This window comes from Sciurus vulgaris (assembly GCF_902686455.1).
Source record: "Sciurus vulgaris genome assembly, chromosome: 2".
Lineage (NCBI taxonomy): Eukaryota > Metazoa > Chordata > Mammalia > Rodentia > Sciuridae > Sciurus > Sciurus vulgaris.
Window position 1 is genome coordinate 80830447 of NC_136462.1, and position 27056 is coordinate 80857502.

A 27056-nucleotide genomic window follows, 5' to 3' on the forward strand; every position below is an offset into this window, starting at 1 on the left:
GTCTGGAGTCCTGTCCTGTCCCTGTCCTTGTCAAACCATTTTTACATCTCTTACTGTTTTCCTCAGAGATTTTTAATTACTAAAGGGTACAGATTTGGGCATTTTGTACATTGGATTTGTTGTACCATGAACATAAATACTAGATGGCCACATATGTGAATTGTCCATTAAATATCTATTATTGCCCATTAAGCCATCTCACACCAAATGCCCCTACTCTTACTCTATGACTATTATGATTTGTTTTCAACACTTAAGTCCAGAGTTTCCAATTTCTCAGTTCACAGCACACTTAATATCTCGACAACTTTTTCACAGTACCTGTAGATCAAAAGAAATACCTAATATTGTTCTATGCCTTTTTTCCCTTCTATCTAGCTTTGGTTTTGAGTAGTTGGTGCATAACAATTTGGTTGCCATTTGAAAAACAGTACAAATTGAAAGAAATAATATTTTTATTTTTTTCTAAAATAACCACAAATATTTACTAGTAGGATGTGTGCACCTGTTGGGTACTGTGCAACTTCTCAAATCTTAAATTCCCACACGCTCCCTTCATTTTCTATTTCATGTTGTTTTTGAACAGTATTTACTTATTTTTTTTTAACCAGAGGGATCTCCTAAAACTAACTTTGCAAAGATATTTTGTCACCAAAAGCAATGTAGCACAATCTAATATTCAAACTATGAATGACCTCAAGCTAATAATTCAGTGTACAAGAACTACCAAATAGCTTGACACAATGGTGCACTCCTGTAATACCAGCAACTCAGGAGGCTGAGGCAGGAGGATTGCAAGTTCGAGCCCAGCCTATATAATTTACAATACCTTCTCTCTGTCCCTCCTCTCTCTCTCTGTCTCTCTGTCGTCTCTGTCTCTCTCTCTCTCTAACACACACACACACACACACACACACACACACACGTACTTAGGTGTGGTTTGTAGGTCTGTAGTTCCAGCTACTCAGGAGGCTGAGGTGGGAAGATCACTTGAGCCCAGGAGTTTGATACCAGCCTAGGCAACATAGCAAGATCCTGGTCTTGACAAAATAATATCCTGTAGTGCCCCTGCAAGTTTGCACCTTGGTACAGAGTTTGGAAACCATGGCCCCAGAGACTCCATTGCTACCTCATTCTTGAATCCATGTGGTGTAAATGAAACAAGTAAAAATTCTATGCCTCAGTTTTCTCCTCTGTAAAATAGCAATAATAATAGTACTTATAATAATAGTACTTACTGTTGTTGCAAGGACCATATAAAATACCTTTTAAGTATTTAGAAAATGCCTGGCATTGTAACAAACAGTAAATGTTGGCTACGCTTATTATTCCCCATTGTCTTTTTCTATTTGATCTTTCTAGACACTCCTAACCATAAATTGGATTTAAAAAAAATAAAACGAGGTACATTAATCCCACCAACACCAAATGGAGTATCACACTGTTCAAATAGCAGCTCTACTTAACAAAAGTTATTAAGCTTAAATAGCTACTAAACGATTTAAACAATAAAATTAAGATTACATAAAAATAAATTCTAATTTCTAATCATAACTAACTGCGTTTCAACTGCTCAGTGGCCACATCTGGCTAGTGCCTACCACATTGCATAGCATAGAAACATTTCTATCCCCACAGAAAGTCCTACTGCACTCCCTTTATCTGTTTTAGTCACTGCTACCCTGCATCCACATACAGAAGCTGTAACTGTGTTTCGTTTTTTACTTTAATGGTAAAGTATAAGTACTTTTAGAATTTCTATAGTCAGGAATTAAACAATCATTGACCTTAGGGTAATTATAGTTTATGACGGCCTATTACTCTTTCTTCTGCCTTCTTATCACCCTTTTTATCTTTAGAGGGAACCCTGTGTCTAGTACATATTGAGTAACACACCCATCTTCCACCCTCAAGATCAAGAAGTCTGAAAAACATAAAACAGAAAAAGTCTGAAAAAGTGGCAGGGACAGGTGGAAGTCACTGGCTATTACCTTGGAGAATGGGGCAGTGTCTCCCCACATCAACAATTATAGGAGCAGGCTCGGCTTCTATAATGCTATAAGAATTTTTATGGAAGAATCTCAGGATTCTTTAGGTGGGGAGCCTGTTTAATTCCCTCAACTGAGATCTCTCATTCTCTCTACACTATAAGACAAAGCAAAGGCCCAGTAAAATTAACATAAAATAATCCCTTAAAACAGAGCACACCCTACCCCACCCTATCCAACCCTCCACATTATGGCTCATTCTGCATACTATCCGAAAACTCCTTGCCCTGGATATGGAGTAAAGGTTTGCGTTGTTTTCACACAGGTGGTCAACTACCAACTCAGAGAAGAGAAAAAAGAAATAGGGTATATGGAATACATGGAAAAAGAGAAATCAGATTGGGACACTTTGGGTCACAGAAGCCAGTCGGATGTTCCTCCACTCCACTCTCCATGCAAGCTAGTTACTACTTGGTTGCAAACCTGAAGAAAAAATGCTTATAAACCTAGTTTCTTTCTTACTTTTCTTTTTTTCTTTTTTTGGTACTAGGGGGAGGGGGGAATTTAACCCAGGACTTAACCACAAAGCCACATCCTCAGCCCTTATTTATTTATTTATTTATTTGAGACAGGTTAAGTTGCTTGGGGCCTGGCTAATTGACTGAGGCTGGCCTCAAACTTGGAATTCTCTCTCAGCCACCCAAGTCGCTGGGATTACAGGTAAGTGCCATACACCTGGCAGTTTCTTTATGTCTTCCCATTATGGACTGAATTGTGTTTTCCCCAAAATGTATATATTGAATCCCGCCCCAGTATGACTGACTGTATGTGAGAATAAGGCCTCCTCTTTCTATCTTCTTAGAGACAGGGTGTTCATGTTTTCCCCAGGCTAGACCCAAAACTTTTGGCTCAAGCAACCTCTTGCCTCCACTTCCAAGTACCTGGAACAGCAGGTGTTCATTATCACAATCAGCTTCTACCCTTTTCAATCTGCTAGCAGATTATGTGAGTGTGAAACATTAAACCATAAATAAGGCAGGGGGTATGGTGGCCCTTGATTGTATTCCCAGTTACTCAGGAGGCTAAGTCAAGAGGATAGTAAGTTCAAGGCCAGCCTCAATTTAGCAAAATCCTGTCTATAAATAAGAATGCCTGGGTTCAATCCCCAGTACTGCAAACAAGCAAACAAAGCAAAAAAAAAAAAAAAAAATACAAAGCCAGAAGGAAGTTCCAGCAGACAGATGCAGCGTGGGGAGCAACCAGTCCGGCCAGCTCCAGAGTCTGCAGTGCCTGTGGCTGCCCACTGGCCGCTCAGACTGCGAAGGAGCCGGGACACCGCGAGCTGGTGGATCTTGCAGCCCAATCCTGTCCCGCCCTGGAGAGGACCTAGCGGTGGCTGGTACACTCTGGGGTTCTAGGAAGCGGCAGATGTCCCAGAGGTCCGCCACGCATTAGGCGTGGGGCGACTCGGGTTCCAGTAGACCTCACTCTCCCAACAAGGCAAACAAAGGCCTTACAACACCCTGGAGGTGAGCAAGTCCTGACCACAGTGGGTGGATCGGTCAGCAGGCATCAGGCGGTGGTCTTCGACCTACCAAGCAGAAATGGTACAGGAACACACCCGCATCTCTCCAACTGCAAGGGTTCACCATCCGCTGGGAAGATTTACTAGCCGTTTGTAGGTCCTGTGTGTATGATATGAAAAAACTGCTCTCACCACCCCACAACCTTTTCAAAGAAAAGTTTAGCTACATCCAGACATTCTAGATATAGAAAGGTTGCCCAAGGATGATAAACTAGAATTAGAAAATAATGCATCTTATAAATGCACATTGGTTTTTAAAAATTATAAAAGAAATGTCTTCTGGAAATGACTTTGAAATGGAGTTGTTAGACCACCTCTAGAAGCAACACCAGGAGCGACACTAGTCCACGCTTGTCCACTGTAGGGAGCAGAAGACAGTGAAAAGGAAGGAAAGAATGTCCTGTGCCATGTGTAACCATTGTTTTGTGTGTGCATTTTATTTCTCTTTATTGGACAATGCTATTTTGAAATAGCATATTTATTTAGTTGACAATGCTATTTTGAAATAGCTAGTCTCGTTAGATGTTCTAAAGTGTCAGATATGTTAAAAGTAGAAAGTAAAATGTAACACATTTCATAAATTTATTTTTGTTAAAATTCTTATGAAATGTTGTTTTGTAGGGCGAAATGTTGTTTTGTAGCCAAGCCCCTGTTAGGTAGTACACATTGTGCCCTGGGGTTCTCTGGAGCACCATGCCCAGTGTGCTCATAATGAAACAAGAGTAACCATCCTTCCTGTGTCTATGTTTTTGTTTTACTTTGCTCTATACAGTGTATATAAAGGACAGATGAATCCTAATCTACATCTAGTCTTTCTAGATGTTAAAAGAGGTGGCCAGTGTACGACAAAAGTAGAATTAGTAAGCAAATGTTGCATGTTTTGTGTTAAAATTCCTAGGAAAGATTGTCTTCTGAAAATTTGAGCATTGTGACCCACTGGATTGGTGAAGAGCCAGAATGCTCATATTTTGAAGACATTTTCAAATTAGAACTATTGTTACACGTGCACAGTTTATTCAAGACTATTGTACACACAGTGGACCAAATTGATCTTTACTTGAAACATAAGTCTGTCTAGATGTTTGAAGGTGTCCACCTCTAAAGGTAGTGAAATATCACTTTGTAAATATCTTTTTGCTTTAGCAAATATTGTCCTTTGGGAATGGCACTGTTAAACCACCTCTGTGAGCAGTATAGTATCCTCTACTTCAGTGATGTGGAGGAAGTGGAAGGGAAACAATTGCAAAGGTGACATGTTACTGCATTGATGTGTAGACATTTTCAGACATCATTTTTCTGTATGTTTTGTGCATTTTGTTTTGCTGTGTATATAGTGGATATTATGGACAAATGAATCCCAATTTTGCAATACCTGATCTCAAGAGGTTGTCAGTATATGACAAAGTAGTTAGTAAAATTAGCACATTTTATACATTTTTGTGTTGAAATTCATAGGAAAGCTTGTCCCCTGTTATTGACTTTTGGATATGAATTTTTTCAGACATCTTTAAGCATTATCTATGCCTGTACTTGTCCACTGGACTGAAAGTAGAAGGAAGTGAAAAGGGAAAGATTCAAGGACAAAAATCATATTAGAAATTACCTCAGATTATAACTATTGCTACATGTGCGATTTTATTTATCAATGCTGTATGCATTGCAGACAAGTTCTTATATGACATACCTAGTCCTTCTAGATATTTAGAAGTGCCTTATATATTTAAAAGTAGAAGTAGTTGAATAAAACTTTTTGTAAATAGCTTTTCAAAACTGATGGGGAAAATCCATTTGGAAAAATAAGAGACCCAGAATAGTCAAAGCAATCCTTAGCAAGAAAAGTGAAGCAGGAGGCATCACAACACCAGACCTTAAATTATACTACAGAGCTATAGTAACAAAAACAGCATGGTATTGGCACCAAAAGAGACATGAAGACCAATGGTACAGAACAGAAGACACAAAGACAAACCCACATAAATACAGTTATTGCATACTAGACAAAGGTGCCATAAACATATATTGGAGAAAAGATAGACTCTTCTCCAAATGGTGCTGGGAAAACTGGAAATTCATATGTAACAAAATGAAATTTGATCCCTATCTCTCACCCTGCACAAAACTCAACTCAAAGTGGATCAAGGACATAGGCATTAGAGAGACCCTGTGGCTTACTAAAAGAAAGAGTGGGCCCAAATCTCCATCATGTTGGCTTATGAACCAATTTCCTCAACAAGACTCCTAAAGTGTAAGAAGTAAAAACAAGAACCAATAAATGAAATGGTATCAAACTAAAAAGCATCTTCACAGCAAAGGAAACAATCAAGAATGTGAAGAGAGAGCCTACACAATGGGAGAAAATCTTTGCCACCTGCACCTCAGATAAAGCATTAATCTCCAGGATATATAAAGAACTCAAAAACAAACAAACAAAAAAAACCCAAAACAAACAAATAACACAATAAAAAAATGGGCAAAGGAACTGAATAGACACTTCACAGAAGAACTACAATCAGTCAACAAATATATGAAAAAATGTTCAGCATCACTAGCAATGAGAGATATGCGAATTAAAACTATACTGAGATTTCAACTCACTCCAGTCAGGATGGCAATTATCAAGAATACAAGTAACAATAAATATTGGCCAGGATGTAGAGAAAAGGGTACACTAATACATTGCTGGTAGGAATGCAAATTGGTGCGACCATTATGGAAAGCAGTATGGAGATTCCTCAGAAGACTTGGAATGGAACCACCATTTGACCCAGTTATCTCACTCCTTGATTGTATACAAAGGACTTAAAATCAGCATACTGCAGTGACCCATCCACATCAATGTTTATAGCAGCTCAATTCACAATAGCTAAACTGTGGAATGAGCCTAGGTGCCCTTCAACAGATAATGGATAAAGAAATGTGGTATATATACACAATGGAATATTACTCAGCCATAAAGAAGAATAAAATTATGGCATTTGCTAGTAAATGGAACTGGAGAATATCATGCTGAGTGAAATAAGCCAATCCCGAAAAAACAAAGATGAAATGTTCTCTCTGATATGCAGATGCTGACTAACGATAGGCCGGGGTGTGGGGGGAAGTGGGGGAAGGAAGGGGGGATAGGAGTGGGAAAGACAGTAGAATGAATGTCATATATGAAATCACAACCAGTGTAACTCCTCATCATGTACAACCACAAAAATGGGAAGTTATACTCCATATATATATACATATATATATAATATGTCAAAACACATCTTATTGTCATGTGTAAATAAATAAAGAATTTTTAAACTTATAGGGAAAAAATAAAAGCCAGAAGATTTGTACTTTTAGTTCCATTTCAATCTCTCACTTAACTTAAATGACTAGTTTACAGAGTCTTGGTTTCCACACCTGTAAAATAAAGACAGTCTTAGCTTTCCTGTTCATCTCACAGAGGGTTCTGAAATCAAATGAATACAGATATGAAAGTGCTAACCATAAGCAAATTAGAAATATTATTTTTTGCATTTCTGTGCCTATTGGCCTACTCAAGAAAACTCAAATCTGAATTATTCATGCCTAATAATATAACAATTTTTTGGGGGGTGCTGGGGATCTAACCCAGGGCCTTGTGCTTGTAAGGCAAGCACTCTACCTACTGAGCTATCTCCCCAGCCCCTAATAATTTTTATATTTTTATAGTTTTCCCTGACTACTCTGGCTAGATAGAAGTGATCTCTTCATTCCTTTAATTTGAATTATATTGTTTAATTCATTTGTTATGAAGCATATGCTACATGAATTTCTAGCTTTTTGACATAATAAAAGATTATTAATGTTGACATTTTATACTGTCAACATTTACATTATTATCTCTCTGTACCCTGAGTGTGAGTTTCTCAAGGAATGTCTTTCACAAATAGTAAATATTTAACAAATATTTGTATTTGACTTGTTTGCTAAGCTTCTCCTCAATTGTGGTAGATTGATAACATGGCCACTGAGGCTGGGGGGTGTAGCTTAGAGTTCTTGTGTAGCACACACAGTGCCAGAGGATCTATCCCCAACACTGCGAAGAAAAATGGAAGGAAGAAAGGGAAGAAAGGAGATGGAAAGAGGAAGAAAGGAAGGAAACAAGGAAGGAAGGAAGGAAGAAAGGAAGAAAGCCATAATATTTTGTGGCTCCTCTTATCAAGAAGTAAATTCTAGATCCCCACACCTTGAATATAAGCAGGACTGATTTGCTATGATCCCTAGACTAGTATATGGTAGAAGTTGTGATAGAGCTGAAGCCTCTGCCTAACATGGTGGCAGCCTCTCCTTTATTCCTCCTGGGCTATCAACCTGTAGGATCACCTTGCAATAAAGAAGCCAGCCAAACCAGCACATACAACTACCCCAAACGTGAGTGAGGCCATCTTGGACCATTGAATTGTATCCAACCCCCTTCTGACTGCATGTGTGTGAATGAATCCAAGTGAGATTAGTTAAAAAAAAAAAAAAAAAAAAAAAACCCACTCAGTCAACATCACAGAGTCATAAGGCAAAAAATATATCACTATGTTCATTACACAGCAGTAGATAACCAAGGACCAGAAGAGGTAATCTCTAAGCTGTTAACAATTTCCTCTACCTCTTTTATGACCCTTCCCACAGATCACCTTGTTATCTGGGCATGTATCTTCTGACCACTACTAGACCATAATGTGTGAGGGCAACTCCAAATTTATTGATCTTAGATTCCCCTGAAGTGCTCTGCCTAGAACTGTAGGTGGTGATTAGTCCATTCATAGAATAAATACTGGTCCCTTCTTGGGGAGTTTTGGAACTTAAGACCTAGAGGGATTTATTATAACATAATTTTATCATGAAAGCATTTAGAGAGCCAGTGTACTTCCCTTAACCCACACCTGTATGGGCAGAGGTTAGTCTAGGAGTAAAAGGGACCTAAAACATGGTATATTCAGGCATTGTTCCATCATACCTTTCCTTCAGTGCCACAAGCCCATCAGAAGACATTCTTCCTATGGCTTAACATTTACTTCAATTCCTAGGCATACATTCCTATATTTAACCTATAACAAATACATCATTTAGAGCCTAAACTACTAAAAATAAGTAAATAAATATCCTTTGTATGGTATCCAATGCTTTCTTCTTCTTTCTTCCTTCTTCCTTCTTCCTTCTTCCTTCTCCTTCTTTCCAGCGCTGGGGAAGGAATGCAGGGCCTTGCATGTGCTTTGCATGTGCTATGCAAGCACTCTACCACTGACCTACGACCCCAGTTCACTGTCCACATTTTTGCTTTTTATTGTCAGGGATTGACCCCAAGGGTGCTTAACCACTGAGTCACATCTTCAGGCCTTTTTGTTTTTTATTTTGGGACTGGGTCTCACTAAGTTGCTTAAGGCCTTACTAAATTGCTGAGGCCGGCTTTGAATTTGCAATCCTCCTGCCTCAGCCTCAGGAGCTGCTAGGATTACAGGCAGGTGCCACCACACTCAGCAGAACCAGATTTAAATTAACATGAAATATGACCTTGGTGAGGATGGGAGAATCATAAAGGACAGTTTGGGAATTGTATATGCAACTAGGGTGCAAATAATGAAACCTACTCCAAACTTAGCACTAATGCTTGAGATTCTGTGTGCCAAAAATAGAAGAAAGAGAAGCAGACCGGCCTGTCCCCCTGCAGAGCTACAACCCCTTCCTAATTTTGCATCTAGAGGTTCCTTATTTCTTTAAGTGTGTGTTGGATTGGGGGGTATGTGTGGTTTTTACTGGGGACCTAACTGGTGGAAGAACACTAGCTTCTATGTAAGGTGGCATGGCAAAACTCTGTTTAAGCATCAGAACCTAGGTGAAGTGTCTAGTCCCTGTAGTACCTAGCCCACAAGTGCTGGGAAAGCAGTCCCTTTATTATTAAATATTTGGGACTAGTTGCACTTCTTTCACTGTTAGGAGAGGCTTTAGACAAACTGGTTGTGGTCCTCAGTGTTGCTTCTCAGTTACAATTTGAGCTGACTTGGGTGTGATTCAGGCTCCCATAAGGTCCACATGAGACTTCTGATGGGGAAGAGGACTGGCAGGGTACTCTCTCTTCCATTACTGATAGATCCTCAGGGTTGTGCTTCAGTGTCTAGAAGGGAGAAATCAGAAGCCCCACCTGGGGTTTTTCAGGAAAAGGTGGTCATCGAAGCATTATTCTCACAGAGACCTTCCGTCTGATAGAGTTAAAAAAAATATTGCCCTTCTTAGAAATCAGACATTTCCCGAGAGCATGAACTCAGAACTAAAATATCTTTCTTTGACTTCTCAGTATTCTTTCCTAACTATGGCCCTTCCCATCCTGTTTTTGGTTAACTAAGAGAGATCACTTCAGTAACTACTCATCCTACACTTACATAATTAAGGAAGACTTCCTCAATCATTCTCAGAACAAAGAGCTGTTCACCTTGACATCAGTCCCCACTCTACCCCAAAACATCAAAGTCGGAACAAAAAGAAATCACATTTCCTTTAGTTTAGGGGTAACCACTACAATTAATCCCTGTTGGGGAACCCTGCACATTTAGTGAGCAGCTTCATAGATCTGAAAAGGAATGGTCTTATCTTCTGTACTGTGAAAGTTGAGCTGGATAAATTTGGATGGACAGGAGAGGGTAGGTGGGTCGGCTGTACTTAGATGTCTGAAGTTCAAGGTCATCTTCAACACTTAATATTAGAATAACCTCCATTAGCAATCTCGTAGCAAAGGGCAAAGTTAAGACAAATTTAAAGACTGTCACGGCAGGCCAAACAAGGTGACTAAAATATCCTTGGATTTTATTGGTTAATACAATCAACATTTATGCACATGTCCAAGGATTGCTAGTCATAAAATTGAGTAAAACGGCCGGGCTTGGTAGCGGACACCTGCAATCCCAGCAATTCAGAAGACTGAGGCAGGAGGATCACAAGTTCGGAGATAGCCTCAGTAACTTATCAAGACCATCTCAAGATAAACATTAAAAGGGCTGGGGATGTAGCTCTGTGGTAAAGCGCTCCTGGGTTCAACCCCCGGTACCACAAAATTTAAAAAATTGAGTACAATGACGAGCTCTTATTTCAGTATAGAGTACTCATAAAAAGATGATCTTAGTTTTTTTTTTTTTTTTTTTTTCTTATCGGTGTTAGGGATCGAACCTTAGGCTTTGGCACATTCTACACAATCGTTCTGTCACTGAATTACATACCCAGTCCCCCACCCATAAATTCCATTAGCAAGGTGAGTTGGTGGAGTCCGCAGGGACAGCTTCCTGAAGAATCCTGTCTCGTGTCCTGTCCTAGAAGTAACTCCAGCAAGAAAGGAATGGATGATGACCTTTAATTTTTAAATTATTTTCTTCCTGATAGATTGTCACTCTGGCCTTTTTTCTTTCTTTCCGTTTCCCCCGGGGTACTGCGGTTTGAGCTCATGATCTCCAGCGTGCTACGTGAGCACTTTCCTACGGAGCTACACCCTTAGTTCTTTTTATTTTGGGACAGGGTTTCGTTAAATTGCCCAGGCTGGCCTCTAATTTGCCATCCTCCGGCCTCAGCCTCTGGAGTAGCTGGGATTACAGGTCTGCGCCACTGCACTCGATTGTTACCTTGGCTTTTAAAAGGTATTTTTTTGGAGCAGTGGTTAATTTTGCCTTTGCTGTTTTCCACTCTTCCATCCGCTGCTCAGAAAAGCCCAAACTTTCACTCATTTATTGCCCCTCCTCTTAAAATGCTTAAGCCACGCCTCAAATGTTCTGGCGCTAAGTTTAGGCCAATAAAGTTGTGTCTCAAGGATCACAGGACGAGGGAAAGGAAGCCACCAGCCAATGAGAGGCCAATTATAATGTGAAGAAAAGTCTTTGGTGGTGTCTTTCACCAATGAGAAGCAGACTGGGTGCGTAACCGAGGGTGGGGCGTTTCCTGAAACACATGACCGGTGAGCAGAAGCAGCTCAGCCCCACCTCCTGGTCTGGAGGTAGCGCGATGGGCCACGCTTCCAATGGCTCGCAGAACCTCTAGTCACGTGCAGTTTTTGCAAACTCAGCCGCTCCCGGCAGGTCATGTGACAGTGACGTTGGAACGACTCTCCCCAGTGGAAAAGGAGAGCTGCTTTCACTGACCGGGAATTGGTTTATCTCCACGAATGATAGCATGGCGGGGGCGGGGATAGCCTATCACGTGCGGCGGAGGGACCGGGGCGGGACAGGCCACTGGCTGCGGGGTGAGCTGGGCGCGCGGCGCGCAGGCGCCCTGGGGACCCGGTAGCAGCGGCGGCGACGGCGGCGACGAAGGGAGCTGGATCGCTGACCCAGGCAGGAGGCGGCGGCGGCGGCCATGGCGGCAGATGGAGAGCGTTCCCCACTGCTGTCCGAGCCCATTGACGGCGGCGCCGGGGGCAACGGTTTAGTGGGGCCGGGCGGAAGTGGCGCTGGGCCCGGGGGAGGCCTGACCCCCTCCGCACCACCGTATGGAGCCGGTAAACATGCCCCGCCCCAGGGTAAGCCGGGGCGGGTCCGAGGTGTTCCCGAGGGTACGCGGAGGGGCGGGGCCGAGGGCGGAGGCGGGGCCCAAGCGCCAGGTGCGGGACTGTTGCAGCTGTAACGGGGCGAGGCTCCCTTTCCTCTGCAATCTCGACCAGAGTCTGGGAACTGAATTGGGTTTTGAGGAAGGTGATGGAAGCGCCGATTATGAGGAATCCTCGGAGTTTGGTCAGAAGGGTCGAAGATCAGAAAAAGTTCCCTACCCCAGTGGAGCATCAGTTGGGGGGGGGGGGCGCTGCAAGCGATCCCAGCACCTCTTTTTATCTGGTTCCTCTTCAGCATTTCCCCCGTTTCCTGAGGGGCATCCAGCCGTGTTACCTGGGGAGGACCCGCCCCCCTACTCACCCCTAACCAGCCCAGACAGTGGGAGTGCCCCCATGATCACTTGCCGAGTCTGCCAGTCTCTCATCAACGTGGAAGGCAAGATGCATCAGCATGTAGTCAAATGTGGTGTCTGCAATGAAGCCACTGTGAGTTATATATATCTATAAAATGGGCCCTGCTTCCTGGATCCTTTTTCTGATCTCTTGATTAGACCCTGAGTCTTAGGTGTTGGCCAAGGGCTTTTCATAAAACCCAGTTTCAGTTCCGCGAGTATCACTTCGCATTTTCCCCAGAAGCCACATACTAAAGCTAATGTTCACTGTACTTCATCTTCACGCCTATCCGGAATACTTCATTTGCAAATGTCATGATATGTGTGTCTCTTTCATTTCTCCTTCCCGGCTAGGACCTTATCAATCTGATCTCAGAAAGTGTTTTTGGAGGGAAATCAAAGGGATTGGGTTGCTTGCTGATGTCCCCATTATTCTCTAGCCTATCAAGAATGCACCCCCAGGGAAAAAATATGTTCGATGCCCCTGTAACTGTCTCCTTATCTGCAAAGTGACTTCCCAGCGGATTGCCTGCCCACGGCCCTATTGGTAAGAGTTATCATGGTGGAGAAGGGCATAAATAGGGAAAGTCAAAAAGGACAAGTATTTATAAGGAGAAAAAAGTGAGCAAGCTTCATGTTTGTTTAGAAAGAGAGAACACTATGGAGCATTGTGCCAAAGGACTATTACAGCCAGCTTCCTCTTTTCTCAATAAAAAGATTGGGATGAAATGGTGTTCTTTAGGAGAATGGAGAGTATTGGGGGTTGGATGAATTATTTAGAGGCTAAAGAGGCATTGAAGACCTAAAGTTTTAAGTAGTGTTATTCCTCAAGGATTCTCTGGGGAAGGGTTGAAGGATTTGTACAAAGAACTTGATAGGGAGTGGATAATGCAAAGGAGGAACAGTGTGAGAATTCTTAGGATTAAAAACTTTTCAATCTCAGTCTTTGTTCCTCCTGTAAAGCAAAAGAATCATCAACTTGGGACCTGTTCATCCAGGACCTTCAAGTCCAGATCCACAGCCAATGGGTGTCAGGGTTATCTGTGGACATTGCAAGAATACATTTCTGGTAAGGAAGGATATTGGCAAGCCCTGGGGGAAAAAGCTTGAGTAAGACTGTGAATCCTGAAAAGATGTCTTGTGGTGGGGACACAATTTCCAGCCTCCTTCTGCCTCAAGATTCTCATTGAGGATTGTCTTCCTTTTATAATTATTTTTCTTTCTCCATAGTGGACAGAGTTCACTGATCGAACCTTGGCACGTTGCCCTCACTGCAGGAAAGTGTAAGTGATTAGGGGTTGAGCTTGTAATTGGGTGACATATGGAGTTAAAACAACAGCGCTGTTTTAAATATCTATTCATTTGCCTCCTCGCAGGTCTTCTATTGGGCGCAGATATCCAAGGAAAAGATGTATCTGCTGCTTTTTGCTTGGCTTACTTTTGGCAGTCACTGCCACTGGCCTTGCTGTGAGTAACCTTGACTCAAGTCTTCATTTTTCAGCCTCATCATGAGCTAAGCTTTGGAAAATTGGTGCCCTAGAAAAAGATGAAAGAAATGGGGGAGGGGCTTGTTTTAAGGTATAAGTGAACTGAAGTTGAAGGTAACTGATAAAAGTCTTAAGTGAAAAAGTAGCTATCTTCTGTGTAGGAGTTAGGACAACAGAGAAGTAGTTTTGAGTTACTATTAGGAAGCCTGACTCCATTGTCAGATACAAGAAATACTGAGAGCTGGGACGATGAGTATTTTCCTGCCTGGGAAAAGGGAACTTAACAATGTGGGCTTTGAGGTTCCCTGAAGGTGGTTACACACACAACTTGGATTCTTACTGTTCTCAGGGGTTTTAGAAAGTAGGAGGGCCAACAGCAACCTCATCTTTCTTTTTCCTCCTCTTCATCAGTTTGGTACATGGAAGCATGCACGGCGATATGGAGGTATCTATGCAGCCTGGGCTTTTGTCATCCTGTTGGCTGTGCTGTGTTTGGGCCGGGCCCTGTATTGGGCCTGTATGAAGGTCAGCCACCCTGTCCAGAACTTCTCCTGAGCCCCTGGATGATCCACAGACTGTGCCTGGCCCCTCCCTGGTGGGGACAGTGACACTACAAATGGAGCCGGGGTAAAAGGTTCCCTGGGCTTCAATTAAGGAAGCCAAGCAGCTGCCTTCCTTTTCCCTGGGGAGAGGTAGGAAGGAACCAGGCCCTCACTTAGGTTTGGAGAGGTGGATAAGACCACTGCTGGCTATCTGCTTTCCTCCAAGGGTTGCTGTGTATAGGGTGAAGTAGGCAAAATATTGCCCCTAATCCTGGGTCCTGAAGATGGTTCTAGCCTTGTCCTTCCTATGTGCTCCCTGAGAGCCATTCCTGTCCCTTACACATTCCAGGGCAGGGTGGGGGTGGGTAGCCCTGGGGGGTTCCCCTCCCTCTTATGCACCATTAGGACCTTGCTGCTGCTATTGCACTTCACCAGGGGCTGGCTCTGGCCTCAGTACCCTCAGTCTCCTCTCCCCACGTTCCATGTCCTGTGGGGGTGGGGTCAGCTGCTGCTCTGTACAGAACCACAGGAACTGATGTGTATATAACTATTTAATGTGGGGTATGTTCCCCCAGTCCTGTTATTTCCCTAATTCCTCCTTCCAACCTTCCCTGCCTCCCCAGTTGCAGTGTTTAACTGGGCTGCGTAGGGTTGCTGTCTTGGAAGAGGTTAGGGATTCATCCTGTGCTTGTAAATAAATAAGGTCATGACTCTAACCTTTGTTAATTTGTATGTATGAAAAGATGAAGGGATTCTACAGCCCCACAGAAAGTTATTAAACACAGAGACAGCAAGGACAAAACTATGACCTTTTATTTTTACAGATAGTCTTTAAAAAAAAAAAAGTGGTGGACACAACAAAAACCTTGGACTTAAAATAAACCCCTGTAACAGTAGTTTGGTTGAAGGATTTGCATTCTTACTGAAGAGAAATAAAATGCAGATTTCTCTAGAGCTACTGAAGAAGGAATGCAGGGGGGGGATGGGGGTGCTATTTTCAAGGCTCAAAATGATTCTGGGAGGGTGTCACAGTGCTAGGTATAGGGTGATTGGACAGTGATCACTACCAAGGGCTTTGGAGCGGATCTTGCTGTCACACAATGCAGGTAAAAGAGAGTGGGACAACAAAAAGTAATCAAGGCGCCAACCAACATTCTTGGACCGAGCATTCATCATGTAAGTCCAAAAGGTATAGGCATATGCAGTGTTGGGGTACAAGTGCCGGAAACTGTCAGCCAACGGCACAGCCTGCAGCAATTCCCCAAAGCCTTGGCGCTCCTGTGGAGTGAAGCCAGCATTTTTTTTGTTTCCTTTGGGGTTACGAAGGTCAATTTCTTCATGAGCCACATTGAGGTCCCCACATAGCACAAGGGGCTTGCGGGAAGCCAAGCCCTTCAGGAACTTGCGAAAGGCTTCATCCCAGCGCTGGCGGTACTCCAGTCTTACCAGACCCCGGCCGGCATTAGGTACATAGGCTGTTACCAGCACAAATGTATCAAATTCGGCCACAATTACCCGGCCTTCCTGATCATGTTCCTCCTCACCTATAAAAATGAAAATGAGCATGAAAAGCCTATAAGAGAAAGTAATAAAACATTAGGGAAAGAATTTTTAACAATTGGTTGGAGCATCTCAGGCATTAGAAATCAACAGGATCTCACCGATGCCATAAGAGACTTTGATGGGGCACTGGCGGGAAAGTAGACCCACACCACTGTACCCTTCCTTGTCCGAAGGAGCTGACCAGTACTGATGGGATAGTCCAGGCAGCTCTTGAAGTTCAGCTGGTAGTTTATTCTCTGAACATTTGGTCTCTTGGAGGCACAGGATATCTGGGGCTTCTTCCTTTACCCACTGTAAATAAAAAGAAAGGTGGAGAAGACATTGTCAATTCAGCAGACATTTATTTTGCAGTACTTGGGACTGAACCCAGAACCTCACAAGATAGGCAACCCCAGCCCTCCACAAACATTTACTGAACAATCTATGCAAGAAATATTAACTGTACACAGGTCAGACACAGTCCCTGTACATAGAGTTCCAACAGTCAAGCAACATAACATTTAGACAATTACAAAATTATGTAACTTGACCACTAATGATGGGGGATAGTAAAGTCTCACATGTTGTACTAAGAAGACTGTGTTTTCTTGTATAGGCAGTGGATAGCCAGCTAATATTTTTAAGCAGCAGTTACTGGAATGGAGGATATGCTGGACATAAAATAGAAGAAGTCCAGCATAGAGGCTTTTACAATATTCTGGGGAAAAGGAAGGATGTGAAACAAGAAATGGCAATGGAATTGAAGGAATGGACATTTAGGCAAGACTTGATGAAGGCCCTGGTTATACTTCTCCCACAAGAAAACTACAGGCAAGTGCCAGGTGTGATGGCACACAGCTTGTAATTTCAGCAACTCAGGAGGATATCAAGTTTGAGGCCACCCTTAGCAATTCAGTGAGACCCTCAGCAAGTTAGCATGACCCTATCTCAAAAAAAAAAAAAAAAAAAAAAAGACTGGGGATGTAGCTCAGTGATAAAAGCACCCATGGGTTCCCCAGTACCAAAAAATGAAAGAAAAACTGCAGGCAAGAGAAAAATTACACATCCTAGGGCAGAACATGAGAAAAGGTAATTAAACTGCAAGACCACTCAAGATTATGGAATATCTCTTCCCCTCCCTGAATTCCACTCACATCTAAACCTTTCTTCTTAATCCAGGCTCGAAGTCCATCCACATTCCAAGAGCAGATCTTGAGAGTGGCAGATTTGCCACTGGGTGAGGTTTTCTTATCTGGAGGGTCTTCATACAGGACTGGACCCTCTCCTGCTACCTCTTTATCGTTTTTCTTTGCTCCCACCTTACTCTTCTTGGCCTCTGGCTCTACAAAATGAGTAACAGGTAATAAAATTAGCGGTTTGCAACCTCAATACAGTATATACTACAGACCCACAGAGAATCAGTAGTTGCCTTGACTTCTTCGCAAATTCCTGTAAAAATATGATTCGGTCCCTGTTTACGGTTCATAGAGGAAATCGTAAACACTGTTGTGCACCTTGTAGGGAAAAGGGCTTATTTTATTTCATTCTCTTACCAGTCTTGGGCTCTTCCCCATCTTCTGCCGCCGCTCCCTTTTTTCCACGCTTTGGCATCCCTGTAACGAACGCCCTTCGGCACCCGTACCACGTAGCCCACCGAAGCAGTACTTTTACCGTGTTGCCTAGATTCGGAAAAAAATTGTGGAATCAGGTAAGCCTGGGATGAAGACTCCTCCCTATGGCGTCCGCACACCCGGTCCCGCCTTTCGAACTACGTTATCTCTGAATCCTTTCCCCGCCTTCGTGCATCATAGGCCCTTGAGCCCCTCACCCACATTAGGTCATTTCAAAATGCGTCGTAAGCTTCTCGCAAGACCTGCCCTCTAGCCAACTGATGATCTTAATTATGAGTCCCTAACCAGGCTGGCCGGGCGTTTAGTAGAACAGCAACCCCGTTTCTGACCTGCTTCGGTCCGAGCGTGGCACCTCCTTACCCGAACACAAAGAACGGTGCACGCTTTGCGCCCACGTGGGTGACTGATGTGACCACGTGGTCCACGCATGCGGTCGATTGGTCTGTTTGGTACCACGTGATGGAGAAGCGCCCGCCCTTCTCTGGCTCTCCAGGGGCTTGAAGGCCCCACTGCTCCATTTTAGCTCTGTTTATCGTTTTGCCAGATTTATGACTCATTCTTCACCCTGATCGAAGATCCTAACGCTATGCAAAGAGGGAAGAAATCAGTGGAGAGGGCTGGGCTGGACCGCAGGGAAGAGGCTGGGCAACAGATAGGAATGTAGGGCACAGAGACCGGTCCAGCGTCCCTGGCATTTAAGAAGACAGGTCCTGAGGGGCCTTAACAACTGCGGCGCGGTCGGCGCTGTCGCGTCGCCCACAGGCGTAGTTCTGGCGTAGTTCTGTGCTCGTTCAGGTGCCATCAGCTTTCTACTTGTGATTGGCTCTTCTTCCTCCGCTCTCCGGAATCTGCTGCCCAGCACCGACGCGTGAGGGCCTCCATAGCTCCACGGTTTCCAATAGCTTGCCGGCGTTTTTTCTCCGGCTCCACGATGCCGGCGGTGCTGGGTTTTGAAGGCAGCGCCAACAAGATCGGTGTGGGAGTGGTGCGTGATGGCAAGGTGCTGGCGAACCCGCGGCGAACTTACGTCACACCTCCGGGCACCGGTGAGTCGTTCGGGTTTTCTAGTCGCCACTGACTTCTCTGCGCAGCATCACTTGCCATCTTTCTAAACACTGGTGAAGTGGGTCCTGGTGCGGGTTGTCAACTTGTACAGCTTTAGATACGAGTCTGGTTGGGATTATTTTATAATCAAATTTTACATGGCGGTTGAGTTGAAGAGTCATGGGCAATTGAGTCCGTATCTTCTGGGTTCGTTCAGTTTTATGCAGCGCCTTTTATGTGCTGTATTCTCAAAAATAGGAGTTACGAGCCTGCCGTGGATTCGGACTTGTAAATAGATCACACCACAAATGTGTCAAAATTTTTGTAGAATTGGGGGGGGGGGGGGAGGAGAGCAGAAAGTCTTATAGAACAGGTGTCACACTGGATTTGGAAGATTCGTGTTCAGTGTTTTGCTCTTAAAGTGGGAAAAGTAATACCTGTATCTCTGGGCCTTGAGGATACAAAACGAAAGTACTAGACAATTATAACTTGTAACTAATATTACTTATAAAATATTGCATCTTGCCTACCCTCTCCTGTAATAGTTGCACACACAGGAGAGGACAGTTGACCTGCATGTACCTGAAAAATCTAGGAACAAGTGGTGTTGTGACAGATTATTACTTAGAAATATATATTTATATTTGCCACTAACTCTTATAAGCACTTGGGCACTGGAAATATAAATAAAACGACAATGCTCTGAAATGCTTGTGGTTAAACTGGGGAAACTATAGATAATTATAATGCTATATTTGTTGTGTGTCAACTACAGCAATGTATTATATGTACCATCACAGAAAAGGTCACCAGAAAGTATCACTTGAATTGAATTCCAAAAGCTGAATAGAAATTGGATACAAAGAAGGGCAGTTCTGAAAGATAAACAAATTGTATAGAGGTTGGAAAAAAACTATCTGAAAATTTGGTAGAATGAAACAATTCTTCCTACATTACTAAAACCTCCAGTTTTATTTTTCACTTCTACCTATCTGCTATGGGAAAACTCTATGATTTTTGATCTGTGTCCATCTCTTAGGGTTCCTCCCAGGTGATACTGCCAGGCATCACCGAGCTGTTATCCTAGACCTCCTGCGGGAGGCATTAACAGAAGCTGGATTAACCTCCCACGATATCGATTGCATTGCGTACACTAAAGGTATGACTGGGAGAATGGTCAGCAGTGGAGAAGAATACCTGGATCCTGCATAGTTTAAACAGCCTACCCTTTGCCATGCCTCCCCCATGTAGTTCACATCTACTTTTTTCACCTGCTTTTTCTAATCTCTAGGATCCTAACTCCCATTTCTGTCCCCCTAGGTCCTGGCATGGGTGCTCCATTGGTTTCTGTAGCCATTGTGGCCCGTACTGTGGCCCAACTGTGGAATAAACCATTGCTAGGTGTGAACCACTGTATAGGTCACATTGAAATGGGCCGTCTGATCACTGGAGCTACCAGCCCAACTGTGTTGTATGTCAGTGGAGGAAATACACAGGTATATATCGTATCTATTATGTCTTATGTTCTGAGGCCGTCAACCTACAACTTTCTCATTGTACCTGAATTGTAGGAACTGTAAGAACAAAGCTGGGCTTATCTGAACCCCTATGTGTTGTAGAAAACTCACAACAGTTCGTGATCTAGAACTGGGAAAGATAATTAGAACATTAAATGACTTTTGTATATGTGATTATAAGGCTGGCAAGTTCAAAGCCAGCCTCAGCAAAAGTGAGGCGCTAAGTAACTCAGTGAAACCCTGTCTCTAATTAAAATACAAAATAGGGTTGGGGATGTATCTCAGTCTTTGAGTGTCCCTAAATTCAATCCTTTTTTTCTAAAGGACTTAGGTTGTGCGGGGGGAGGGGGAATAGAATGAAGCACACATTTCTGTGAAAGCTGTATGTTTTTCTTTTTTCTTTTTATTTTTTTGTACTAGGAATGGAACCCAGGTATAGTCTTTTACTAAGCTGTATCCCCAGCCCTTTTTAAAAAATTTTTTTGGTACTTAGTATTAGACCCAGGACTGCTTAACCCTGAGCCACATCTCCAGTCTTATTTATCTTTTATTTTGAAACAAAAGATCTTTTGCTAAGTTGCTTGCAACCTCACTCGTTACTTACTTACTTTCTAAGGCTGACTTTGAACTTGGAAACCTCCTGCTTCAGCCTCCCAAATCACTGGGATTACAGGTGTGCACCACCACACCTGGCCCTTTTTATATTTTATTTTGAGATAGGGTGGTCTTGAACTTGGAATTCTCCTGCCTCAGCTGCCCTAGTCCCTGGTATTACCGATATGTGCCATCATGCCCAACTTTATATGGGACCTTCAGCAGATAGAGGATAGCTGGTTAAGGCCTGAAGGATTACATACAAAGTTAGGGAATTGGGTGGAATGGAGCAATGAGGCTGTATAACAGTTGATGAAGAGTAGGGGCTGGAGTGTGCTCAGGGATAGAATGCTTGCTTGTCATTCAAAAGACTTTGGGTTCAATTCATATTACCAAAAGGAAAAAAAATTACACAAAGACCAGAAGACTAGCGGGATGTAATAGTGTATGTAATCCCAGTGATTTAAGAGGCTGAGGCAGGGTAAAGTTCAAGGCCGGCCTTAGCAACTTCATGAGACCTCAGCAACTTAGATCCTTTCTCAAAATAAAAACTTAGAAGTTGGGAATATAGCTCAGTGTACAGCATCCCTGGGTTCAGTCTCCAACACCGCCGCACACCCCCACCCCCGCCAAAAAAAAAAAAAGGAGTTGATAAAGAGGACCAGTGATAGTTTTCTTCTTTCCTTTTGAAGCTTGCTTGGTTGTCAGAAAAACAGAAATGATTGGGTGTAAAGAAGAGGATAACAGAAGTAGAAAGAAATACAGGATTTTTTTCCTTCCCCTTTTGTCACTAGCTTTTTGACAGAAGAGTAAGATCTACATCAGAAAGGAAGGAAATCCCTAACAGTGCTAGGAAGGGAAAGGGACTTCATGTGGCCCCTAAGAATCCCTCAATGTCAGCATATGTGCCATTGTGTCAATAGGTGGTAGATATTCTTTATGATTAAAGTTTGCCACATATAAAGAGTGGGCATAAGTGAATTGCCTTTGCTTTATTGGGTAGGTCATGTGTCTAATCCCATATGAGATTTTTGAGTTTTTCAATTTATATCTTGTGCCAAATACTATTACACTGATGACTTACCTAGATGACTTCCATTTTCTGCCTCCAAGCAGGAAAGCACATTTCCTACTCCAAACTGTCAAGACTGCTTTTGAGGAACATAGTAGGAACCTCTAAGGTGGAAAAATGTATTTGAAATGTATTGAAAATGTATTTGTATATACTCAAACTATTGCAATAGGTTACTAGGCCATCTTCTGTAGATTAGGAATCTGCCTTAGGAATTCCGAGGGTTTTTAGGCTTTTTCTCAGAGAAGAGCTATATAGAAATTACTCATTCAAGGTTTGGGAAAGCACTTTTTTTCCCATTTCTTATTGGAAACTAACAGCCATGTTGATACTCTGCTGCTTTCTTCCCCAAAGCCAAATACTCCTTTTTACAGACTTGAGGTTTCACGGACATCCTCATCGCCCTTAGGTGATTGCCTACTCAGAACGGCGTTACCGCATATTTGGGGAAACCATCGATATTGCCGTGGGTAATTGTCTGGATCGTTTTGCTCGAGTGCTGAAGGTAAGCTGTTAGTATCTACAGACAACATAAGATGTGGGCATATTTCTGGAAAGCAGTGGAAATGAAGAAAATAGTAAATAAATAGCTTCTTATACTTCCTGCATATCTGACCTCATCCTCTTCCATTAACTTCTTTTATTTTTTTTTCCTAACATGGGTGGATAATTAGGTACTTATGTTGTTTAATAATAACCATATGTTGTATGGGTAAATATTATTTTTTGTTACAAATATATATTAGTTTGTACCTATGTGTGGGCACAATTCCATATCTATATATGTATATATAGATATAGATATAGATATATAGTGATGGGTTTTCTTCAGCTTGGTATGGAGAAGCACCCCAGAATGGCAAGTAACATCTGTATATATACAAGAATATAATTTTGTATTTTATAGTAAACATGTTTGTTTGTATTCACTTTATTAATTTTTTAAATATTTTTTTAGTTGTCTATGGACCTTTATTTTATTTATTCATATGTGGTGCCAAGAATTGAACCCAGTGCTCACACATGCTAGGCAAGCACTCTACCACTGAGGCACAGCCCCAGCCCCGTTCACTTTATTTTTCCTTCTAGATTTCAAATGATCCTAGTCCAGGCTATAACATTGAACAGATGGCAAAGCGGTAAGAGAACATAAGGTCGAAGAGGTCTGGCATTGAGGCCATTACTGTATATGCTTTTGTCTCTGCATATATAGTAATGAGATTTGGGAAGATTTTGGGAGGGTGAGCGGCCATCTTACTGTACACTTAGTGCCTTTACTCATTCCTACCTAGAGGCAAGAAGCTTGTTGAGCTGCCGTATACTGTAAAGGGGATGGATGTCTCATTCTCGGGGATTCTGTCTTTCATTGAGGTGAGTGTGAGAGGTAAGAAGAGATGCAGGCACTTTCATGCTTTTTTAACGAACATATCTATTCTACTCACCTGTGTATTTCCTACAGATATCACTGGTCCATATCAGATGCCAGTTATGTTCATTTAGCAAATATTTATTGAATATCTACGGTGTGCCAGCACTGTTTTAGATAATAGGAACATACGGAGTAGAACAACAATCTCTGCCTAGGGGCTGAGGATGTAGTTCAGTGGTAAGAGAACTGGCCTAGCATACACAAGGCCCTGGGTTCAGTCCCCAGCACCGCAAAGAAAAAATAATATCCCTGCCAACATGGAGCTCAGATCCTAATGGAGGGAGATAGATAAGCAAAAAGAAAGAGGGGAATAATAAAATATATTCAGATAATTATAAGTACTATGGCAAGAAAATAGGCATAGTAGGAGGTGGGAGATGCCAGGACAGGCATTCAAGAAATAATTACTGAATCTTAAATGAACGGTGCGCATCATATAGCTGGGTGCCAGTGAAGGGCAGTGTATGCTACAGGATGTACTGGTACTTTGAAGTGTGATGAACCATGACGATCCTTTGTGCTAATTTTTACTCTCTTGAAATCCTAAAACCACTATTCATTCTTTTGTTTTCTCTTTATTTGTAGGATGTAGCCCAAAGGATGCTGGCCACAGGCGAGTGTACTCCTGAGGATCTGTGTTTCTCCTTGCAGGTAATGGAATGAAAAGGTGGGACAAAAGTTGAGGCTAAAGGTTGATTTTTTTTTTTTTTTTTAAAGTGTCAGGGGGTAGGTGGTACTAGGAATTTAACCCAGGGGAACTCTACCACTGAGCTACATCCCTAGTCCTTTTTTATTTTTATTTTGACACAGGGTCTTGCTAAGTTGTTGAGGCTGGCCTCAACTTGAAATCCTCCTACCTCAGCCTCCCAAATAACTGAGATTATAGGCATGCCCCACTGTACCCAGTCTAAAGGAGGTTTTATCCAGTAGAGCAGAAACTGAGCTGGGATGTCTCTCTGACATTTTCATTTCTCTGTCCTTCATAGGAAACTGTGTTTGCAATGCTGGTAGAGATCACAGAGCGAGCCATGGCGCATTGTGGTTCCCAGGAAGCCCTCATTGTGGGAGGTGTGGGGTGTATGTATCATTGAATGGTATTCCTCTTTTGTATTTTTGGCCTTATGTATCTTCCCCCTAATATTCTAAATCTCTTAAGGTTTTGGGAAAATGATCACTTTCATTTCTTGCCCTGTGTTTCCCAATCCTTGCCCTGAGTCCCCTGCTTTATTCTAGTAAGTACACATGAAATGTATGACTGGATTATGGAGAAATGGCTAAAACTTAGTTCACCCTGAACCTTATCTTTTCATAGGTAATCTGCGGCTGCAGGAGATGATGGAGACAATGTGCCAGGAACGTGGAGCTAAGCTTTTTGCCACAGATGAGAGGTAAAGATCCTTTCTCTTTCTTCTTCTTTTCTTCTCCTACTATTGTGGTTTTTCTGCCCTTAAGCACGAGTTTGTATCACCTTTATAGATTCTGCATTGACAATGGAGCTATGATAGCCCATGCTGGCTGGGAGATGTTTCAGGCTGGACACAGGACACCCATCCGTGACTCTGGGATTACACAAAGGTGAGTGATTCACTGCTTGAGGGAGTAGATAGGATTAGATAAGGGAGGTAGGCTGAAAATCCAGAAACATGAGGGTAGCAGATAAGATAGAAAATGTTAAAGGATAGCACCTCACCAAGTTTTCCTTATTTTCCTGCAGGTATCGTACAGATGAAGTAGAAGTGACCTGGAGGGACTAACAAGATTAACAAGATCAAAGTAGATAATTCCCTAAGTATAACTCAAAGGACCCTGACCCTTAATCTTTCTCCTGATGTGGAAATCTTGGCAATGCTATGGACTCTGCTCTTCCCTATCCTTCCTATGGACTCACATGTGAGGTTTGGTGTCCCATATGGAACCTCCAGATGACTCAGCAATAAAGCGTTTTTGTTTTTGTATGTTGGTCTTGGTTTGTGTTGTTAGGACCAATGTAGAGTTAACACTGGATAAATTCTTACTGATGGGGTCAGTGGATAAGGATGCAAGGGTCAGAGTAGCACCCTAGCTGACTGCAGCTGGCCTTAGAGGCTACCACTCAAGAGCAAAGCAAGAGGGGAAATCATAGGTACTATCATAACATCCTCTTAATAATAATAATATTATCACAAGTAAGAGTACTTTAGTATTAGGCCCTGTGCTGACTGCCTTATAGTCATTTCATTTAATTTCTTTGAGTAGGAACTCAGGACTTTGCCTCAAAATGGCCTGGTCTAATTTGTAGGTCTAATTTATAAATCAAGAGTTAAACTACCTCTCCTTCACACTTTCTCATCTACTCGCACTTCCGCTGGCAGACCTGAAGGGGGCCAAGATAGACCCCTCTCTCTTCTACAACCACCAGAACTAATCCCATCTTGGTCACCTAATGTTTAACACCCTAGTAATCTTGTATCTCTCTGCCCTCTTTTTATTTATTTATTTTTTTTGTCCCATCTGTCTCCCTCATCCAATTTCTGAAACTCTTCTGTGCTCTCTGGAACTAACAGTCACTCATTTACAAATGTTCTATAAACGTTCGTATATCCAGTCTCTTCTGTTCCTTTTACGTTCTTGCTTTGAGACCTGGCCCACATCCCAACCCCTGACCGCCACACCCTACCCTTAACGCTAATTGAAGCCTGAGGTGGTCTATTACTGAGCTACAGCCCTAGTTCTTTTCATTTTTAAGACTTGATTTCTTGTGAGGACTCTGCGTCTCCTACTGCCATTGTAGTGCTGCTGATTTCTCTTCTGCACTCATTGTACCACTGAGCCTGGAGGTGGTTCAGGTGTCTTCCTTTCTCATACTATTTTTGGACCATTTTTCATCATACCCAATACCACTTTGAAGCATTTAGACTATACCACACTACACCATTCTTGTCAAAATCTTGATGACTTCAGTATGCATGTAGGTCATCCCTCCTCTAGTCATAATCGAGACTGATGATATCTCTTCTGTATGTCTTATCTCAAACATCCCATTCTCATACCATTACCTCCTGTCTTTCCAGATCTTTCCCTGTAGTATTCTGAATCCAGCAGTCATCCCTTCACCAGGACCTACAATCCTTTGGTCTTATTTCCTTTCTACTGTCTCAATTCCCCACATCTTCATTTCTCTTCTCAAGCTAAATTCCAGTAGTAAGTATTGAATAAACTTCCTCTCCTTTGCTATTACTTTATTTTTTCTTACTCATCACCTACTTTATATCTAGATCCATGCAGCTGAAAGGGTGGGCAAAAAACAGCCATGCTGCAGGTCTTAAGTTTATCACCTGGAAACTAAAGTGGGTTCTTTATTTATCCAGCCATATTCCATCTCCCTAGGTGTTTTACTTGCCATCTTCTCTGATAACTTGCATACCTTCTGACCCTCGTAACTAACATCTCCTTCCATAGCCTCACTCTGGACTTGTTCCTATTTCAGTGAGAAAATAGAAGTAACAGGAGCATATTTACAAGCTCCCACCACCACATCTAACCACCTTCCAGCATCTGTACTCATATACTTTGCTTTCACTCCTGTTATAAACAAGTGGTTCTCAACCATGCTTGATTTTGTTCCTCATAGGACATTTGGTTGTCAAAACTAGGAGGTGATGCTACTGGAGAAAAGCCAGGTATACTACAATGCACAGGAAGCTTTGTGCTAAAATATTGC

At 42.5% G+C, this 27056-nt stretch overlaps 3 protein-coding genes and 1 long non-coding RNA gene across 9 annotated transcripts; 2 read left to right on the top strand and 2 right to left on the bottom strand.

Moving 5' to 3' along the window:
* Positions 1-1587: 1587 nt before the first annotated feature.
* Positions 1588-8617, bottom strand: LOC306653474. Its single transcript, XR_013761728.1, has 3 exons — positions 8543-8617; positions 3375-3579; positions 1588-1924 (listed from the first exon to the last, which is right to left on the bottom strand). It is a non-coding gene; the product is annotated as an uncharacterized lncRNA (long non-coding RNA).
* Positions 8618-11772: 3155 nt separating this feature from the next.
* Positions 11773-15243, top strand: PIP4P1 (phosphatidylinositol-4,5-bisphosphate 4-phosphatase 1). Of its 4 annotated transcripts, none has more exons than XM_079129316.1 (7): positions 11778-12079; positions 12402-12592; positions 12939-13045; positions 13462-13567; positions 13729-13781; positions 13875-13965; positions 14397-15243. In XM_079129316.1, exons 1-7 carry the CDS (start codon positions 11917-11919, stop codon positions 14538-14540), a joined length of 855 nt encoding a protein of 284 aa, XP_078985442.1. In that variant the 5' UTR covers positions 11778-11916; the 3' UTR covers positions 14541-15243. The 4 variants fall into 4 exon arrangements, with proteins under 4 accessions (XP_078985444.1, XP_078985445.1, XP_078985442.1 ...); XM_079129317.1 differs by having other exon boundaries at positions 11781-12058; XM_079129318.1 differs by lacking the exon at positions 13462-13567 and having other exon boundaries at positions 11773-12079.
* An 82-nt stretch (positions 15244-15325) lies between these two features.
* APEX1 (apurinic/apyrimidinic endodeoxyribonuclease 1) lies at positions 15326-18177 on the bottom strand. Of its 3 annotated transcripts, none has more exons than XM_079129314.1 (5): positions 18061-18177; positions 17623-17748; positions 17224-17411; positions 16189-16381; positions 15326-16071 (listed from the first exon to the last, which is right to left on the bottom strand). In XM_079129314.1, exons 2-5 carry the CDS (start codon positions 17678-17680, stop codon positions 15554-15556), a joined length of 957 nt encoding a protein of 318 aa, XP_078985440.1. In that variant the 5' UTR covers positions 17681-17748; positions 18061-18177; the 3' UTR covers positions 15326-15553. The 3 variants fall into 3 exon arrangements, with proteins under 3 accessions (XP_078985440.1, XP_078985438.1, XP_078985439.1); XM_079129312.1 differs by having other exon boundaries at positions 18030-18174; XM_079129313.1 differs by lacking the exon at positions 18061-18177 and adding an exon at positions 17902-18038.
* A 149-nt stretch (positions 18178-18326) lies between these two features.
* OSGEP (O-sialoglycoprotein endopeptidase) lies at positions 18327-25311 on the top strand. The gene is made up of 11 exons (XM_079129315.1): positions 18327-18746; positions 19784-19903; positions 20065-20240; positions 22337-22432; positions 23017-23066; positions 23220-23298; positions 23942-24007; positions 24343-24433; positions 24669-24744; positions 24833-24931; positions 25071-25311. Exons 1-11 carry the CDS (start codon positions 18632-18634, stop codon positions 25108-25110), a joined length of 1008 nt encoding a protein of 335 aa, XP_078985441.1. The 5' UTR covers positions 18327-18631; the 3' UTR covers positions 25111-25311.
* Positions 25312-27056: the final 1745 nt, after the last annotated feature.

Bases quoted from the DNA above. Each gene is read 5' to 3' on its own strand.
- PIP4P1 (XM_079129316.1), top strand. From the start codon at position 11,917: ATGGCGGCAGATGGAGAGCGTTCCCCACTGCTGTCCGAGCCCATTGAC. The intron at 12,080-12,401 runs GTAAGCCGGGGC...GTTCCTCTTCAG, and splicing joins TAAACATGCCCCGCCCCAGG to CATTTCCCCCGTTTCCTGAG. The intron at 13,782-13,874 runs GTAAGTGATTAG...GCCTCCTCGCAG, and splicing joins TGCCCTCACTGCAGGAAAGT to GTCTTCTATTGGGCGCAGAT.
- APEX1 (XM_079129312.1), bottom strand. From the start codon at position 18,129: ATGCGTGGACCACGTGGTCACATCAGTCACCCACGTGGGCGCAAAGCG. The intron at 17,749-18,029 runs GTCAGAAACGGG...TTCCGAATCTAG, and splicing joins CCACGCTCGGACCGAAGCAG to GCAACACGGTAAAAGTACTG. The intron at 16,382-17,223 runs GTGAGTGGAATT...TTTTATTTACAG, and splicing joins TTAAGAAGAAAGGTTTAGAT to TGGGTAAAGGAAGAAGCCCC.
- OSGEP (XM_079129315.1), top strand. From the start codon at position 18,632: ATGCCGGCGGTGCTGGGTTTTGAAGGCAGCGCCAACAAGATCGGTGTG. The intron at 20,241-22,336 runs GTATATATCGTA...CATCGCCCTTAG, and splicing joins TCAGTGGAGGAAATACACAG to GTGATTGCCTACTCAGAACG. The intron at 24,745-24,832 runs GTAAAGATCCTT...TCACCTTTATAG, and splicing joins CTTTTTGCCACAGATGAGAG to ATTCTGCATTGACAATGGAG.